Source organism: Balaenoptera musculus, chromosome 17 (assembly GCF_009873245.2).
Source record: "Balaenoptera musculus isolate JJ_BM4_2016_0621 chromosome 17, mBalMus1.pri.v3, whole genome shotgun sequence".
Taxonomy (NCBI): Eukaryota; Metazoa; Chordata; class Mammalia; order Artiodactyla; family Balaenopteridae; genus Balaenoptera; species Balaenoptera musculus.
Genome location: NC_045801.1, coordinates 29,627,384 through 29,646,599, shown reverse-complemented (window position 1 = coordinate 29,646,599; position 19,216 = coordinate 29,627,384). Strand labels below are relative to the sequence as shown.

General features: G+C 37.0%; 1 protein-coding gene across 3 annotated transcripts in view; it reads right to left on the bottom strand.

Moving 5' to 3' along the window:
* RSPO2 (R-spondin 2) overlaps positions 1-19,216 on the bottom strand; it is a 166,594-nt gene that overhangs the window by 82,738 nt on the left and 64,640 nt on the right. For 2 of the 3 annotated variants that reach the window (XM_036830624.1, XM_036830625.1), the window contains one exon: positions 13,414-13,602. The exons of the other annotated variant lie outside the window; for it this stretch is intronic. In XM_036830624.1, the coding sequence (XP_036686519.1) occupies positions 13,414-13,602 (189 nt within the window). The remainder of the gene's footprint in view (positions 1-13,413; positions 13,603-19,216) is intronic. 3 annotated transcript variants of the gene reach the window in all.

Genomic DNA, 19,216 nt, shown 5'->3' with positions numbered 1-19,216 from the left:
TGCCTTTTGATTAAGGCAACAAAATCATTAAAGAGACAGAAGAACATAGGATCCAAAAACCTAAGTGAGGAAATTAGCCTTGGACATTAAACAGTTGTTTAATCAGCAAATTTAGCACATAAGGTCTGCAATGACCTAGTCCCCACCAACCTAACTAGTTTTTTAGTTTTCTGATTTTACAGTGGAACTGCACTCAACCACCTGCATCTTACTTCACAATGAATGATATTTTGTGCATCTCCATACCTTTCCATGTGTTTTTTTTTCCTTTTTTCCACCTATAATACTTAATCCTAATAATTCTGCAAACACCCACAGTTTTTTTTAAGTGGTAGCTCCTTCATTGCTGAAATCCACCCAACCATTAGAAAGTGCATTTTACTTAGTTGGTAACTTCATCCATAGAATAGAAATACCATAATCTACTTTCCACACTTATTTGAAAAATAAAATGAGAAAAAGTACATCTAATAGAGTAGCTGGCACAGAATGGAAGCTAAATAGTTAGCAGCATTTACCACATAATACACTTTACTTAACTATCTTTCCACTAGACCAGGCTTTCTCAACCTCAAAACTACTGACATTTCGGGCCAGATAATTCTTTGCTGCAGGAGGCTGTCCTCTGCACTGTAGAACGTTGAGTGGTACCCATGGCCTTTGTCTACCAGATACCAGTAGCACACTTCCACTTGTATTAACCAAAATGTCTCCAAACACTACTAAAATGTTCCCTAATGGGCAAAATCACCCCTGGTAGAATGTCACTGCACTATGCCATAAGCAACTCAAGGACAGAAACTAGTTATTACTCATTATTGCACCTCCAGGTATCTAGTACCAAAGTCAGCACATAGTAGGTATTCAATAAATGCACATCAGTAAAAACTACAATCCTCCCATCTAGCACCATAGATTAATTTTACCTATTTTCGAAAAGTATGTAAATGTGTATATTATTTTATAGCCTCTTTCACCAAATGTTATATTGTGAGATTTATTTATGACACTTCATGTTGCCATAGTTCATCTCTACTTCTATATATACTTTTTTTTTTTTAGATTTTTACTATTTTCCCAGCTTTTTACAGTTTTACATCCATATCTAATTTAATAGTAGTTGGTTTTTGGTTTTTTTTTTAAATATTTATTTATTTATTTATTTATTTATTTATTTATTTATTTATTTATTTATTTATTTATTTATTTATTTATTTATTTATTTATTTATTTATTTATTTATTTATTTATTTATTTATTTATTTATTTATTTATTTATTTATTTATTTATTTATTTATTTATTTATTTATTTATTTATTTATTTATTTATTTATTTATTTATTTATTTATTTATTTATGGCTGCGTTGGGTCTTCGTTTCTGTGCGAGGGCTTTCTCCAGTTGAGGCAAGCGGGGGCCACTCCTCATCGCGGTGCGCGGGCCTCTCACTGTCGCGGCCTCTCTTGTTGCGGAGCACAGGCTCCAGACGCGCAGGCTCAGTAATTGTGGCTCACGGGCCTAGCCGCTCCGCGGCATGTGAGATCCTCCCAGACCAGGGCTCGAACCCGTGTCCCCTGCATTGGCAGGCATACTCTCAACCACCGTGCCACCAGGGAAGCCCTATATATACTTTTTTAAATACTCTATTGTTTGGACATTTGAGTTGTTTCCAATTTGTAGCTAGTATGATTAGTGTCATCATGAATAATCTTTTATATGGTTTTGGTTACAAGTCAGGATAGCAGTTTTGTTGAAGAAGGAGAAAGGGGAGTGATTGGGAAGGATAAAATGAGGGTTCCTGGGGTACTGTTAACATTTCTTCTTGAGTGGTGGTAACATACGTGTGTCCACTTTGTGATAATTCATTGAACGCTCCATTTATGATCTGTGAACATATTCTGTGTTATACTTCACTTGAAGTTTTTTATTTATGTTACTAAGAAAATAGTTGTGCAATTAAAGGAAAAAAGAAGGCCAAGGATTCTGGTAAATATTCTGCAATGCCAATATTCATGAGAAAAATAAATGTTTACCTTCATTTGTATCAAAGAAAAGCATATTAAAACAAAAAAAAATGCAATTTATCCTTTTTGTCACTAATACCCAGTGTTGGTGAGATGCAAGGGAAAATGTCTGCTATTAGTAAAGACGTGAATGAGTACAACTTTCCCAGAAGACCATTTGGTAATATATATCAAAAGTCTTTAAAATATATGTTATGCTTGTATCTCAATTATATCTCAGTAAAGCTGGGAAAATATGCTATGTTTAAAAGCTTATCTTATGAAAATAAATCAGAAAAAATGTGTAAAACTATACATGTGTGTATAAGCAAAAGAATCTATATACAAGGAAATTCTTCATATAACTGCTTATAGTGGTGAAAACTAAAAGCAAATTTTCAACAGATAATTAGCTAGATTATTATGGTATATCCATTCAGTAGAAAACATGCAGTCATAATCACATGGAAAAATGTTCATAATTCATTAAATTAAAGCAAGTTACAAAACAGAATGATGACTCATTTGTAACGAAAGAAAGACATAAATATGCACAGAAACAAAATGTCAAGAATAGAAGCCAGAGTATTACTCAGCCATAAAAAAGAACAAAATAATGCCATTTGCATGGATAGACCTAGAGATGGTCATACTGAGTGAAGTAAGCCAGACAGAGAAAGACAAATATCATATGATATCGCTTATATGTGGAATGTAAAAAAAAAAAAAATGATACAAATGAAATTATATACGAAACAGAAATAGACCCACAGACCTAGAAAACAAACTTATGGTTACCAAAGGGAAAAGGGTGGGAAGGAATAAATTATGAGTTTGGGATGAACATATACATGCTAATATATAAAGTGGATAACCAATAAGGACCTACTGTATAGCACAGGGAGCTATACTCAATATTTTGTAATAACCTATGAGGGAAAAGAATCTGAAAAAATAGATATGTATGTATAACTGAATCACTTTGCTGTACACCTGAAAGTAACACAACACTGTAAATCAACTATACCCCAATAAAAAATTTAAAATTATCTAGAGAAAATTATAATTCCTAGCTAAATTTAAATGTTAATCTGAGCAATAAATATTATTGTATATATACACAGGTGTGATTATTAAAAAAAATAGAAGCCAAAGTGTTGACTTTTGTTATCTCTGAGTAGTATTTATTTTTGTTGTTGCTTTTTATTTTTTTAAAGGTCTATGTAATTTCCAAGCTTTCTGCAAGGAATATGTATAACAATTTTTAAAATTAAGCTTTTTCATGTAAATGCATTTATCAATGAATGAGAAAGAAAATATGAGAGAAATCTCACCTAACAGTATCAGAGACAATGGCAACTCAGTGTTGTAGTATGTTTTTTTCCACACTACGCTGCAAATGATTATTGAATTGGTTTTTAATAAGCATGTTTGAATTTTATAAGATCCACACTGTATGGACCAAGAAGCCAACCTCAGCCAACATTTTATAGAGCAAGTCTTCCTTTGGAAGAAAGGTTTTTCTTTACAATGAAATCTTACTTTAGTGATTAGGAAATAGATGAGCAAGTTTCACTTAGAGGATTTTTTAAAACTACTGTTGCTTGAAGTATAATCTTCTCTACTGTCTAGCATTAATCTTCTAAAACAAAAAGTCAATATGATTTCAAATTCTAAGTTTGTGACAGCTTTTCCAATTTAAATCTGTCTCATCCTCTGTATGGAATACAAATAACAATGCAATATATGCCAAGCATCTATGAAAAAGAGCCAATATTACTAAGAACGAACCATAATCATCTGAAGTCATATACTGAGAATTAAGAAATAATTTTCCACTTTCACTTTGCTTCACAGGAGCCTTGTTAATAAGCACTTCCCGCTTGTACCAGATAAGTAATGATTTCTAGGTCAGTAAACTGCAACATCGATTGCATTCACTTACAATAAGTATAACCATAGCAAACCCATTTTCACATGTAGATTCTCTTTCCAAGGCTGACTTACAGTCATTGCTCTCCTCTCCATTTCTGAGAAAAGGGATCAACTTAACCAAAATGTTTGTGTTAAGCCCTGCCTTGGGGTATCTCTCTAAGGAAGTCCCTGTTGATAAGACTGAGGTATTGCTGAATGACTACCCATTCCAGTTTGCCCAGGACAGCCGTTCTTTACACCCAATGTCCCTGCATAGTTATTAACAGCAGCCACTTTCAATCCCCAATGTCCCAGGTAGAGTAATAAATTATATGGTCACCCTATTGTCCATACACAGTGTGTAGAATGCTAGGCATAGAACTTGGAATAAATGCCTGGAGCTATCTACACTCTTATCTTCCTTGTGCACTGATAGTCTGGAATAAAAAACACACAATAATCATGGGCTCAAATCCACCCCCCTATAGGTGGTCTAAAGCAATCTGAACAGGAATCCATTTCAAGATGGACACATCCTCCTATGAAGGTATGAGGATACACGTTACTAGCTAGCCCAAATCATACACCTTAAGGATAAGGTACATATTTGAAAAAAATGGCCAATCTATTGATACTCTACGGGAGCTGTACCCCTCTACTTATTAATCCAAACAATTCCATAAAATGGAAGTCCAGAGCTTCGGGACAAGATGGCGGAAGAGTAAGACACGGAGATCACCTTCCTTCCCACAGATACAGTAGAAATACATCCACACGTGGAACACCTCCTACAGAACACCTACTGAACGCTGGCAGAAGACGTCAGACCTCCCAAAAGGCAAGAAAATCCCCACGTACTAGGGTAGGGCAAAAGAAAAAAGAAATAACAGAGACAAAAGAATAGGGACGGGACCTGCGCCAGTGAGAGGGAGCTGTGAAGGAGGAAAGGTTTCCACACACTAGGAAGCCCCTTCGCGGGCGGAGACTGCGGGTGGCGGAGGGGGGAAGCTTCGGAGCCACGGAGGAGAGCGCAGCCACAAGGGTGCGGAGGGCAAAGCAGAGAGATTCCCGCACAGAGGATCGGTGCCGAACAGCACTCACCAGCCCCAGAGGCTTGTCTGCTCACCCGCCGGGGCGGGCGGGGCTGGGAGCTGAGGCTCAGGCTTCGGTCGGATCTCAGGGAGAGGACTGGGGCTGGCGGCGTGGCACAGCCTGAGGGGGTTAGTGCGCCACAGCTAGCTGGGAGGGAGTCCGGGAAAAAGTCTGCAGCTGCCGAAGAGACAAGAGACTTTTTCTTGCCTCTTTGTTTCGCGGCCCGCAAGGAGAGGGGATTCAGAGTGCCGCCTAAACGAACTCCAGAGACGGGCGTGAGCCGCGGTTATCAGCGCGGACCCCAGAGACGGGCAGGAGACGCTAGGGCTGCTGCTGCCGCCACCAATAAGCCTGTGTGCGAGCATAGGTCACTTTCCACACCGCCCCTCCCGGGAGCCGGTGCAGCTCGCCGCTGCCGGGCTCCCGTGGTCCGGGGACAACTTCCCCGGGAGAACACACGGCGCGCCTCGGGCTGCTGCAACGTCACACTGGCCTCTGCCGCCACAGGCTCGCCCCGCCTCCTCCGTACCCCTCCCTCCTCGCGGCCTGAGTGAGCCAGAGCCCCCGAAGCAGCTGCTCCTTTAACCCCGTTCTGTCTGGGCGGGGAACGGACGCCCTCAGGCGACCTACATGCAGAGGCGGGTCCAAATCCAAAGCTGAACCCCGGGAGCTGTACGAACAAAGAAGAGAAAGGGAAATCTCTCCCAGCAGCCTGAGAAGCAGCGGATTAAATCTCCACAAACAACTTGATGTGCCTGCATCTGTTGAATACCTGAATAGACAACGAATCATCCCAAATTCAAGAGGTGGACTTTGGGAGCAGGATATATTAATTTTTCTTTTCCTTTTTTTGTGAGTGGATATGTGTATGCTTCTCAGTGAGATTTTGTCTGTATAGCTTTGCTTTCACCATTAGTCCTAGGGTTAGGTCCGTCCGTTTTTGTTTTTTTTTTACTTAAAAAAAAATTTTTTTTCCTAATAAATGTTTTCTTAATAATTTTTTCCTTATTTTCTATTTTGAGAAATTAAAAAAAATTTTAATAAGTATTTTCATATTTTTTATTTTAAAAAAAATTAAAAAAATTTTTTTCTTAATACATTTTTTTCTTAATAATTTTTTTCTTATTTATTATAAAAAATTAATAAATCTATCTTTGAAAATTAAAAAAAATTTTTTTCTGAATACATTTACTCTTAATTTTTTTCTTATTTTTTATTATAATAGCTTTATTTTATTTTATTTTATTTTATCCTCTTTCTTTCTTTCTTTCTTTCTATTTTTTTCTCCCTTATACTCTGAGCTGTGTGGATGAAAGGCTCTTGGTGCTCCAGCCAGGCATCAGGGCTGTGCCTCTGAGGTGGGAGAGCCAACTTCAGGACACTGGTCCACAAGAGACCTCCCAGCTCCACGTAATACCAAACGGTGAAAATCTCTCAGAGATCTCCATCTCAACATCAAGACCCAGCTTCACTCAACGACCAGCAAGCTACAGTGCTGGACACCCTATGCCAAACAACTAGCAAGACAGGAACATAGCCCCATCCATTAGCAGAGAGGCTGCCTAAAATCATAATAAGGCCACAGACACCCTAAAACACACCACCAGATGTGGACGTGCCCACCAGAAAGACAAGATCCAACCTCATCCAACAGAACACAGGCACTAGTCCCCTCCACCAGGAAGCCTACACAACCCACTGAACCAACCTTAGCCACTGGGGACAGATACAAAAAACAACGGGAACTACGAACCTGCAGCCTGTGAAAAGGAGACCCCAAACACAGTAAGATAAGCAAAATGAGAAGACAAAAAACCACACAGCAGGTGAAGGAGCAGGGTCAAAACACACCAGACCTAACAAATGAAGAGGAAATAGGCAGTCTACCTGAAAAAGAATTCAGAATAATGATAGTAAAGATGATCCAAAATCTTGGAAATAGAATAGACAAAATGCAAGAAACATTTAACAAGGATGTAGAAGAACTAAAGAGGAACCAAGCAACGATGAAAAACACAATAAATGAAATTAAAAATACTCTAGACGGGATCAATAGCAGAATAACTGAGGCAGAAGAACGGATAAGTGACCTGGAAGATAAAATGGTGGAAATAACTACTGCAGAGCAGAATAAAGAAAAAAGAATGAAAAGAGCTGAGGACAGTCTCAGAGACCTCTAGGACAACATTAAACGCACCAACGTTCGAATTATAGGGGTCCCAGAAGAAGAAGAGAAAAAGAAAGGGACTGAGAAAATATTTGAAGAGATTATAGTTGAAAAATTCCCTAATATGGGAAAGGAAATAGTTAATCAAGTCCTGGAAGCACAGAGAGTCCCATACAGGATAAATCCAAGGAGAAACATGCCAAGACACATATTAATCAAACTATCAAAAATTAAATATAAAGAAAACATATTAAAAGCAGCAAGGGAAAAACAACAAATAACACACAAAGGAATCCCCATAAGGTTAACAGCTGACCTTTCAGCAGAAACTCTGCAAGCCAGAAGGGAGTGGCAGGATATACTTAAAGTGATGAAGGAGAAAAACCTACAACCAAGGTTACTCTACCCAGCAAGGATCTCATTCAGATTTGATGGAGAAATTAAAACCTTTACGACAAGCAAAAGCTGAGAGAGTTCAACACCACTAAACCAGCTTTACAACAAATGCTAAAGGAACTTCTCTAGGCAAGAAACACAAGAGAAGGAAAACACCTACAACAACAAACCCAAAACATTTAAGAAAATGGGAATAGGAACATACATATCAATAATTACCTTAAATGTAAATGGATTAAATGCTCCCGCCAAAAGACACAGACTGGCTGAATGGATACAAAAACAAGACCCATATATATGCTGTCTACAAGAGACCCACTTCAGACCTAGAGACACATACAGACTGAAAGTGAGGGGATGGAAAAAGATATTCCATGCAAATGGAAATCAAAAGAAAGCTGGAGTAGCAATTCTCATATCAGACAAAATGACTTTAAAATAAAGACTATTACAAGAGACAAAGAAGGACACTATATAATAATCAAGGGATCGATCCAAGAGAAAGATATAACAATTGTAAATATTTATGCACCCAACATAGGAGCACCTCAATACATAAGGCAAATACTAACAGCCATAAAAGGGGAAATCGACAGTAACACAATCATAGTAGGGGACTTTAACACCCCACTTTCACCAATGGACAGATCATCCAAAATGAAAATAAATAAGGAAACACAAGCTTTAAATGATACATTAAACAAGATGGACTTAATTGATATTTATAGGACATTCCACCCAAAAACAACAGAATACACATTTTTCTCACGTGCTCGTGGAACATTCTCCAGGATAGATCATATATTGGGTCACAAATCAAGCCTTGGTAAATTTAAGAAAATTGAAATCATATCAAGTATCTTTTCCGACCACAACGCTATGAGACTAGATATCAATTACAGGAAAAGATCTGTAAAAAATACAAACACATGGAGGCTACACAATACACTACTTAATAACGAAGTGATCATTGAAGAAATCAAAGGGGAAATCAAAAAATACCTAGAAACAAATGACAATGGAGACACGATGACCCAAAACCTATGGGATGCAGCAAAAGCAGTTTTAAGAGGGAAGTTTATAGCAATACAAGCCTACATCAAGAAACAGGAAACATCTCAAATAAACAACCTAACCTTGCACCTAAAGCAATTAGAGAAAGAAGAGCAAAAAAAACCCCAAAGCTAGCAGAAGGAAAGAAATCATAAAGATCAGATCAGAAATAAATGAAAAAGAAATGAAGGAAACAATAGCAAAAATCAATGAAACTAAAAGCTGGTTCTTCGAGAAGATAAACAAAATTGACAAACCATTAGCCAGACTCATCAAGAGAAAAAGGGAGAAGACTCAAATCAATAGAATTAGGAATGAAAAAGGAGAAGTAACCACTGACACTGCAGAAATACAAATGATCATGAGAGATTACTACAAGCAACTCTATGCCAATAAAATGGACAACTTGGAAGAAATGGACAGATTCTTAGAAATGCACAACCAACCGAGACTGAACCAGGAAGAAATAGAAAATATGAACAGACCAATCACTAGCACTGAAATTGAAACTGTGATTAAAAATCTTCCAACAAACAAAAGCCCAGGACCAGATGGCTTCACAGGCGAATTCTATCAAACATTTAGAGAAGAGTTAACACCTATCCTTCTCAAACTCTTCCAAAATATTGCAGAGGGAGGAACACTCCCCAACTCATTCTACGAGGCCACCATCAACCTGATACCAAAACCAGACAAAAGCATCACACAAAAAAGAAAATTACAGACCAATATCACTGATGAACATAGATGCAAAAATCCTCAACAAATACTAGCAAACAGAATCCAACAGCACATTATAAGGATCATACACCATGATCAAGTGGGGTTTATTCCAGGAATGCAAGGATTCTTCAATATACGTAAATCAATCAACGTGATACATCATATTAGCAAACTGAAGGAGAAAAACCATATGATCATCTCAATAGATGCAGAGAAAGCTTTCGACAAAATACAACACCCATTTATGATAAAAGCCCTCCAGAAAGTAGGCATAGAGGGAACTTTCCTCAACATAATAAAGGCCATATGACAAACCCGCAGCCAACATTGTCCTCAATGGTGAAAAACTGAAACCATTTCCAGTAAGATCAGGAACAAGACAAGGTTGCCCACTCTCTCCACTATTATTCAACATAGTTTTGGAAGTGTTAGCCACAGCAATCAGAGAAGAAAAAGAAATAAAAGGAATCCAAATCAGAAAAGAAGAAGTAAAGCTGTCACTGTTTGCAGATGACATGATACTATACATAGAGAATCCTAAAACTCCCACTAGAAAACTACTAGAGCTAATCAATGAATTTGGTAAAGTAGCAGGATACAAAATTAATGCACAGAAATCTCTTGCATTCCTATATACTAATATGAAAAATCTGAAAGTGAAATTAAGAAAACACTCCCGTTTACCGTTGCAACAAAAAGAATAAAATATCTAGGAATAAACCTACCTAAGGAGACAAAAGACCTGTATGCAGAAAATTATAGGACACTGATGAAAGAAATTAAAGATGATACAAATAGATGGAGAGATATACCATGTTCTTGGATTGGAAGAATCAACATTGTGAAAATGACTCTACTACCCAAAGCAATCTACAGATTCAATGCAATCCCTATCAAACTACCACTGGCATTGTTCACAGAACTAGAACAAAAAATTTCACAATTTGTATGGAGACACAAAAGACCCCGAATAGCCAAAGCAATCTTGAGAACGAAAATGGAGCTGGAGGAATCAGGCTCCCTGACTTCAGACTATATTACAAAGCTACAGTAATCAAGACAGTTTGGTACTGGCACAAAAACAGAAATATAGATCAATGGAACAGGATAGAAAGCCCAGAGATAAACCCACACACATATGGTCACCTTATCTTTGATAAAGGAGGCAAGCATATACAGTGGAGAAAAGACAGCCTCTTCAATAAGTGGTGCTGGGAAAATTGGACAGGTACATGTAAAAGTATGAAACTAGAACACTCCCTGACACCATACACAAAAATAAACTCAAAATGGATTAAAGACCTAAATGTTAAGCCAGACACTGTCAAACTCTTAGAGGAAAACATAGGCAGAACACTCTATGACATAAATCGCAGCAAGATCCTTTTTGACCCAGCTCCTAGAGAAATGGAAATAAAAACACAAATAAACAAACGGGACCTAATCAAACTTAAAAGCTTTTGCACAGCAAAGGAAACCATAAACAAGACCAAAAGACAACCCTCAGAATGTGAGAAAATATTTGCAAATGAAGCAACTGACAAAGGATTAATCTCCAAAATTTACATCTCACACCGGTCAGAATGGCCATCATCAAAAAATCTAGAAACAATAAATGCTGGAGAGGGTGTGGAGAAAAGGGAACACTCTTGCACTGTTGGTGGGAGTGTAAATTGATACAGCCACTATGGAGAACAGTATGGAGGTTCCTTAAAAAACTAAAAATAGAACTACCATACGACCCAGCAATCCCACTACTGGGCATATACCCTGAGAAAACCATAATTCAAAAAGAGTCATGTACCAAAATGTTCATTGCAGCTCTATTTACAATAGCCAGGACATGGAAGCAACCTAAGTGTCCATCATCGGATGAATGGATAAAGAAGATGTGGCACATATATACAATGGAATATTACTCAGCCATAAAAAGACATGAAATGGAGGTATTTGTAATGAGGTGGATGAAGTTAGAGTCTGTCATACAGAGTGAAGTCAGAAAGAGAAAAACAAATACAGTATGCTAACACATATGTATGGAATCTAAGGAAAAAAAAAAAAAAAAAGGCCATGAAGAACCTAGTGGCAAGATGGGAATAAAGACACAGACCTACTAAAGAACGGACTTGAGGATAGGGGGAGGGGGAGGGGTGAGATGTGACAGGGTGAGAGAGTGTCACGGACATATATACACTACCAAATGTAAAATAGATAGCTAGTGGGAAGCAGCCGCATAGCACAGGGAGATCAGCTCGGTGCTTTGTGACCACCTAGAGGGGTGGGATGGGGAGGGCAGGAGGGAGGCAGATGCAAGAGGGAGGAGATATGGGGATATATGTATATGTATAACTGATTCACTTTGTTATAAAGCAGAAACTAACACACCATTGTAAAGCAATTATACTTCAATAAAGATGTTAAAAAAAAAAAAAAAAAAGGAAGTCCATACAAATCTCCTCTAAATCCATATGTTTCTATCTTGCTAATGGCGAAACTATTCACCTAGTCACCTTAGCTAGAAACCTTAGTATCAAATTTGATTCTCTCTTTATTCTGTGAAATTAGTTACTTACTAAGTCTCATTGATTCTATTTAAAAGTCTCTGGAATTCATTACAACACAAAAACCTTTCATCAGAACACAGTTTCTCATCTGCAATTGTTACAGTAGCCTTCTCCAATTCATTTCCTGCACTTCTGCAAGAATTATCTTAAATAAAGCAATTGCTTTAATTCACTGTCTGCTCAGAACCCTCAGATAACATCCCGACTTCTAACATTGCACTCAAGACGTTTATCATTTGCACTCAAGGCCTCCCTTTCATCTTCAATTCCAACCACACCTCACACTAAGCACCTACTACTCAATGGTTCTCCAGGGATGGTACTGCTCCCCTAGGAGGTGCCTGGAAATTTTTAGGGACATTTTTATTGTCACAGTGATTTGGGGGAATGAAGAAGATTTAACGAGCAGGGACTAAGAATGTTAAATGTCCGCAATGCAGGGCCAAGTTGCCTTGCCAAGATGCCAATAGCACCCCCAAAGGAGACTTCTTGTTCCCAAACACATTATTTTTACAAACGTGTCGCTTCTTCTTCCAGATTCTATATAACCTTCCTCTACTAGTTCTGCCTTCTTCCAAAATAACATTTTCCTTGGATGATAAAATTCAAACTCTCTTCTTACCTAAAGACCTCAGCTGATTTAATAGTCATGCACACAGTGTGTTAATTGGAGATAATTAAATCACTCCCATAACACACCAGTTGCCTGCTGATCTAGTACTTAGTGTACTGAATTATGATTAAACATCTTACCCACCTGTCATTTCATTCCATGTTCCCCTTTTTTCTCCTTCTATCCACTAAAATTTGAGCTCCTTAAAAAGGGGGATATTCCTTTGGTATCTTACTCATTTTTTTAAACTCCAATTTTTACCATTTACCCAGAAGTTAAGAATAATTATATAATGAGAAGTGACTTTTTGGACTAAAAGGTAAAAAATTGTACTTGCATTCCTATGTATAGAATGCCATTCCCTAATAACCTTTTTGTGGTTGCTAAACTTAGAATACTTTGAAGTAAACTAAATATTTTAGTTACACCTTTTATCAGCAGTGGTGCTTTGAATTCATGTATTAAATTACAGATTAGACTAATTCAAGTATTACAAACTCAAGTATAAGAGAAAAAGAAGCTACAGACACTGTGGTAAACTCAAGAGGATGTTCCCAATATAAAGGTATTTAAATCCCTTTATTTTTGATAAGTGCTGAGTGAGTATGCCTTACAAGATCTGCCTACCATGCTTGTGTTGAGATACATTCTATGAAAAAATACTCAGGTAATCTTAAAAAAGAAAAAGTGTGTGTATACAATATACTTCTATACAAGAGATAAAGTAAAAGTGTTCTTATACCACCCCACTTATTTTTTTTAAGTTTAAGCTTAAACTATTTCTGTAGCATATTAAAATTGTACTCTTTCTTAATCAAAATTTCAACTACTTAACTCCCCCTAAGTTGCATAAACAATAAATAGGGTGGACAAAAGTTGACTGCTCACTTGCACATCTGTTCATATCTGGGGCTCGGTGTCCATAGTACCCGGATGGGCAGGAATGCAGGCACTCTCCATACTGGCGCATGCCTTCTCTTCGAAGAAAGAAGAATAACTTCTGTTGACATCGGCTGCACCCATTGTCCTTTGAACAAGACAAGCATCCCTTGCAAATGGGATTTGATACATAACTAGCTGTAAAAGAAAAAAGACAAAATACATTTAAATATGAATATGATCAGACTTCTGGTCAATGCAACATGCTGAAAAGACAAGTGTCTCTTGTCCTTTTACTTTAATCACATAGAAATGCTAAACAAAATAACCTCTGCCACCCTCCAAAAAAAAATGGTTAATACACAACCAAACTTAGAAACAAAGAGGAAACCCAGAGACAGAGTTGAGGCTGGAAGCTCAAACTGAATGGCTCATGGAGATGCTAGAGCAGACAGAGGCAGACCTCAGGGCAGGGTCCTGAGTCCAGACCAAGAAATATGCATGTAGAATCACGTTGCTATAAACTTGAAACTAACACACTATCATAAATCAACTATACGTCAATATAAAAAAGAAAAGAAATAAGCATGTAAAGAGCTGATGCTTGTCTCTATGGAGACTGGAGTCATAAAGGCTTGTGTGTCCATGGAACAAGCACTAGAAGCCCCCACTTCCAGCTGGCCAGAGAAGAGGTTTCCAACCCTGGATTGGGGCATAGAGGACGTGAGCACAGGAGAGAAAAATATAACCCGTAAGAAAAAGCTACCCCAAACCTACGAGACATCCAAGTGTGGTATCCAAGTTTAAATCATCAATGTAGTATGGGGTCCCTAAGTCAAGAGGTTAACATAAAAAACTTGCCCAGACCCAGCAAAATCCACAAAGAAAAAAGTATGAAACAACCCTACAGAAATTTTCTACAATCCTGAGACCTGGGACATTCATGGAAAACCATCTTAACATCAAAATGAACAAATCACATGTGCAAGCAAACCTCAGTGAGCAAGAGTCAGTCTGAGTAAGAGATTTCATACCTAAAGAATCAGAAATAACAGTACCATCTGAAAATGACTTTAAAATGAGTATCTTTAGAGTATTTGAAGAGATGAAATGACTAGAAATCACATGGGAAGAAGCAGTATCATAAAATGTGCAAATTAGAAAAGTTAAAATTCTAAAACTGAAAAAAATTCTAAGGACAAGTTGAATGGTAGACTGGGAGAGGGACTTAACTAGAAAACAGGCTTAAAGAACTGTGGCACAAAACAAGATATAAATATTAAAAAGGTAAGAAGCATGTAAGAAAAAACAGTATCTGAAATATATGAACTTTATGAAGTTCACTACAGCTAGTGACAAAAATGGTAATTTAAAAGAAAACAAATTCTGTTTCTAGCCCTGGTATAAAATTCAGAAATGATACAATCTGAAATCCCAGTATAATTTCTAAAGTATGAAAAGTTCATGTAAGGTCATAAGCTTAAGGCCACACTAACTTCATTTTATTGAGTTAACCCACAAAAGAAATAAGAGAAGGAATAGAAAATTCATCAATTATTGAAACTTTCTGCTTTGAGACTACATCCTATTTGCCCTACATATAATCTTTATTGCATATAAAATTAATACCAAGCCAACAGTATTCATACTAGCAGCTATACAACAAAGTACACTGTATACCACACCAGTCTTTATTTATAATGATTTAACATCCACTATATTTACAACTACTTGCAGCAGATCTACATAGGTTTCAGTTCCACAACATGCTCTCCCCACTTCTCCTGGGCTCTCCCTGACTTGTTCTTGCAGCCTCTCTTCCAGAGAGATCCCCAAACAAGGGCTTAGTCTAACCTTTCAGAGAAGGGGCCAAAGAAGAACCAAGACACTCAGGACCAGAAATCATGGCCAAGATGACCCTTTGAATTGGCCATTAAGATCTACTTCTTCCCACTTATTCCAGGACTTTGTTCTATCAACTGTTCAAAACTTCTTTTATTTACATAGTGAATCTATGTTAGAGACTTTCTCTTGCTTGCAAACCTATCTATGCTTCCCACTAATTTCTTATTACCACCTTATTTTCTTAAGCCTGCAATTGTGGAGCAAAAAAGAATCAATTCAGATGAAAAATCACCTCCTCAGATAAAATTCCTAATAAAATTTTGGCAAACTTTCCAGATACCCCTTTATATGTGTACGCATATACAATATTTATAATATGTACGCATATACAATATTTATAATATGTACGCATATACAATATTTATAATATGTACGCATATACAATATTTATAATATGTAATTGGTATTTTTCATAACTGTGATCAGACTTTACATGAAGTATGATAACTCGCTCAATTTCAATCAAGTTGTGAGCATCTTCTCATATCAATGAATCAGACCAATATCACTCATATTTCTCGGAAGTGTCAGTTTTATCTGCAGCCTCAACCTACTATCCCCACCCATGTAATTATCCCCAACACTGCTTTTATGAAGACCACAACTGGTTTTCAGATCCTCAGTTCAAGACCTCATTCTCAGTCTCTTGTCCTCCCAACTCCTGTAGCTGGGTCATTACTGAAAGTTTTCTTCCTCTTCTAGATTAATGATAATGTCTCCTTCTAAAGACTTAATTCCAACCCTCCCTCTTGTAATTTCCACTAATCTTCTCATAAGTCAGGCCCTTATTACTTCTCACTTAGACAGTTATAGTGCCCCAACTCCCCACATACCTCTCTCTACATTCTATTGTTGGCTCAGCTTTTCTGCTTTTATTTTCATCATAGGATTTCTGTTATCCCTTACTCTCATGAAATAATTATGACTTATAAAGCATTTTCACATAGCCAACTGGAAATAAGGTTATAGACTATGTACAATTTCCCTAGCTGCCTTCTGAAGAGGTTTTATTCTGACATTTTGTTATTAGTGTCCTGAGCAGGTTGTAAGGAGTGAGTATGTAAGTTTCAAAAACTAGGACACAGACCAACTTTTGTGTAAAGAAGAGGTAAAAGCTGAGAGTGGGGTGGGTAGGGTGCAGAACACGGGATGAAAGGAACAGAACTAGGAAGACTCAGCAGCTGTATGATGGATGAAATGGCTTTGGCAGAGGAAGTGGTGACTGGGGAGAACCCAACTCATTTTAATTTTCAGGGCTGCCTAAGAACATAACCCACCTTAAGCACAAAGACCCTGTGGCATGATATTGGGGGAAGCAATTTATGACTCTCTTGTGAAAGAAAAAGTCCTTATGTAGGAGCAACCAGGAGACTAAGGCAAGGGCAGGAGCTGCTGGCTGGAGCTGCATCAAAGGCAGCCCCACCCTGCAGGGTCCTCTGCAGCACGTCTAAGAATAGTTCACTGGCTGCCTTTTGCTCTGCAACTTAACTACAAATATGAAAAGGTAATATCAAGGTTATCCAAATCCCAAACTTAGCTTCATAAGTAAAAGGAGAATTTAGAAGATTTACATACATAGCAAAACAGTTTAAGGAGAAGGTTCTCTGTACCACAGTCATCACAAAGTAAAACTGAAGCTATACTTACTTTCAGTTCAAAAGTTAAACCAAGAGCTCTTTATCACTATAAATCACACTCTGTAGTAAGAAGTATGGAGAAAAGAGAATTACAGAGCTAAGAGAATCATCATAAATTAAAGGCTTTTTGTTTTGTTTTACGTATCAGAAGCCAACTTTCATCCTGACCACAAAGATTTCAGAGTCAACAAATTGTACTCTACATTTTTTAAAAGGTATTCTTAAAATCAATAAAGCATTGCTTTATTTACTTGAACCTTAACTGACAATGAAAATGAAATAGGGAATACTTACCTGAGTCCATATCTTAGATATCTTTATAACCCTACACAGGAGGAATTCTCTTAAAACAAAAGTGATGTGAGCCACACCCAACCTAAGTGCTCTCTCTTCCCTTCCCCCAATCTTCTTCAACCGTGCTCCTCAATACTGAAGGACAAGAACACATGTAATTTTGGCAATTTGAAGCTTTGTGCCCCAAGTGTGCAGGTGAATAAACAAATCTTAATTCCCAGCTTTGATGACCATGTTTATTTGCTCTCCCCGTAAGCTTCAACTTTTCCAGCCCTAAAGCCTGCTGAGATCCAGAGCCTCGTCACTCCAACCAAAACACTTTTCTAAATCTAGATCCACCCAAAATTCTAAAGATGAAATACATCACATAAAACATTAAAAATCTTCAAAAAGGTGCTAGACAGTGGTGTAAACACAAATCCACACACATCTCCCTGACAGGGAAAGGAATATATGGATATAGAAAACAAAAATCATGAGGCAGAAACCAGGTAACAATTACTTATATCACTAAGTATATAAGGAGAAAAAAACAGTATAAGTAAAACTCTTTACTCTTGATTCTAATTATCTGATTTGTATTCCTCTTAAATTGCAAAGTAAGTTTGGTTTTTCATGAATCCTGATATTTTAAGTTTGATCCTTTGTTAAGTCAAACCCAGTTATTCACATTTTATCCCACAGAACATTTTATGTAGGTGTTGAGTGCCCATCTGTTTCTAATATACTCCTAATACTTTTTAAAAGTGTTCCCCTGTTTCTGGAGTAGGCCCTGCCAAACAAGAAGAAATCTAAATTCCTGCTAGGTGAAGGCATCCATTCCTGACAAAGAGTACAGATTTCTAATCCTGAAAATAATGGGACTGAACAATGGGCTGTTGGCATCTTAGCCTCACTCCATATTTGCAGGTTAAATAATGTTACAAGTTCAACAGCTTTTTAAAAAATGAAAAACTACTATTAACTTCATTGATCAATCCTATCATAAAATTGCTAATATATTTATCTCTGCCCAATCCCAAATTCAAGATATATATTTAGAAACAAAAACCCTATCCCTGGCACCAATGACAGGGAACTTGCATGTCAGATCCTATATAAATCAAGTCGGGCATAGATCCTTCCACTACAGCTTGGCAACACTGGGATAAAAAACCGTGTAATCATGTGTACTCCCAAGCTCAAACTCAACTAAGCAATCAAGGTCGTGAATTAAGAAGCCACTCAAGATTTGACCAAAATGAGAAATGCCTATCTTAGGATACTTTCCTTAGTTTTACATTAAATTGTAAGTATTTATAGAAAATAAAATATGTAATCTGATCTTTGATGCAAAGACAACAAATTTTAACACTCTGGATGTTCACCATTATAATCATTATGCCTTAGAAAATAGATGTTAAAATTAACAATGTTAATAAAGCTCTGACAGAGATAAATTTCTAAATGTCCATTAAAGTTTTAGAGGAGGTAAAATAACAGGAATTTAGTCTAGAAAAACTTTTGAGAATAAAGGGCAAAAGTGCCAAAAATTCCAAAATTTTATAACCTGTCGAATTAAACCATATTTTCTCAGAATCTCTATCTTTTATCATGAGTCCTTCAATAGATACCAATATTTTTAGGAAAAAGGTTTACAAAACTTTTAACTTCTCAAAGACGTACTAGCTTTGAGAAACCCATATTAATTGGCTGCCTGAAAATGTTATTAGTTGATAATTAATACCATTGTTTATCCACCTAAAACATGTTAATTAGGAATGAAAGACTGGATATATCCTTATCTTCAGAAGTATTCCTTAGGAAAATAGTATTTCTAAAGATTTATAAGCCTCCCAAAATATTGAAATCATCTCTAGAGATGAATATTCTTAATGACATCAGGATTAAAGGAATTTAATCAGATGATTTTGCTGCTCCTACCAAAGTGTCTTTCTCACTGTATAAAAACTCAAAGCTACTAGATTTTAAAATAT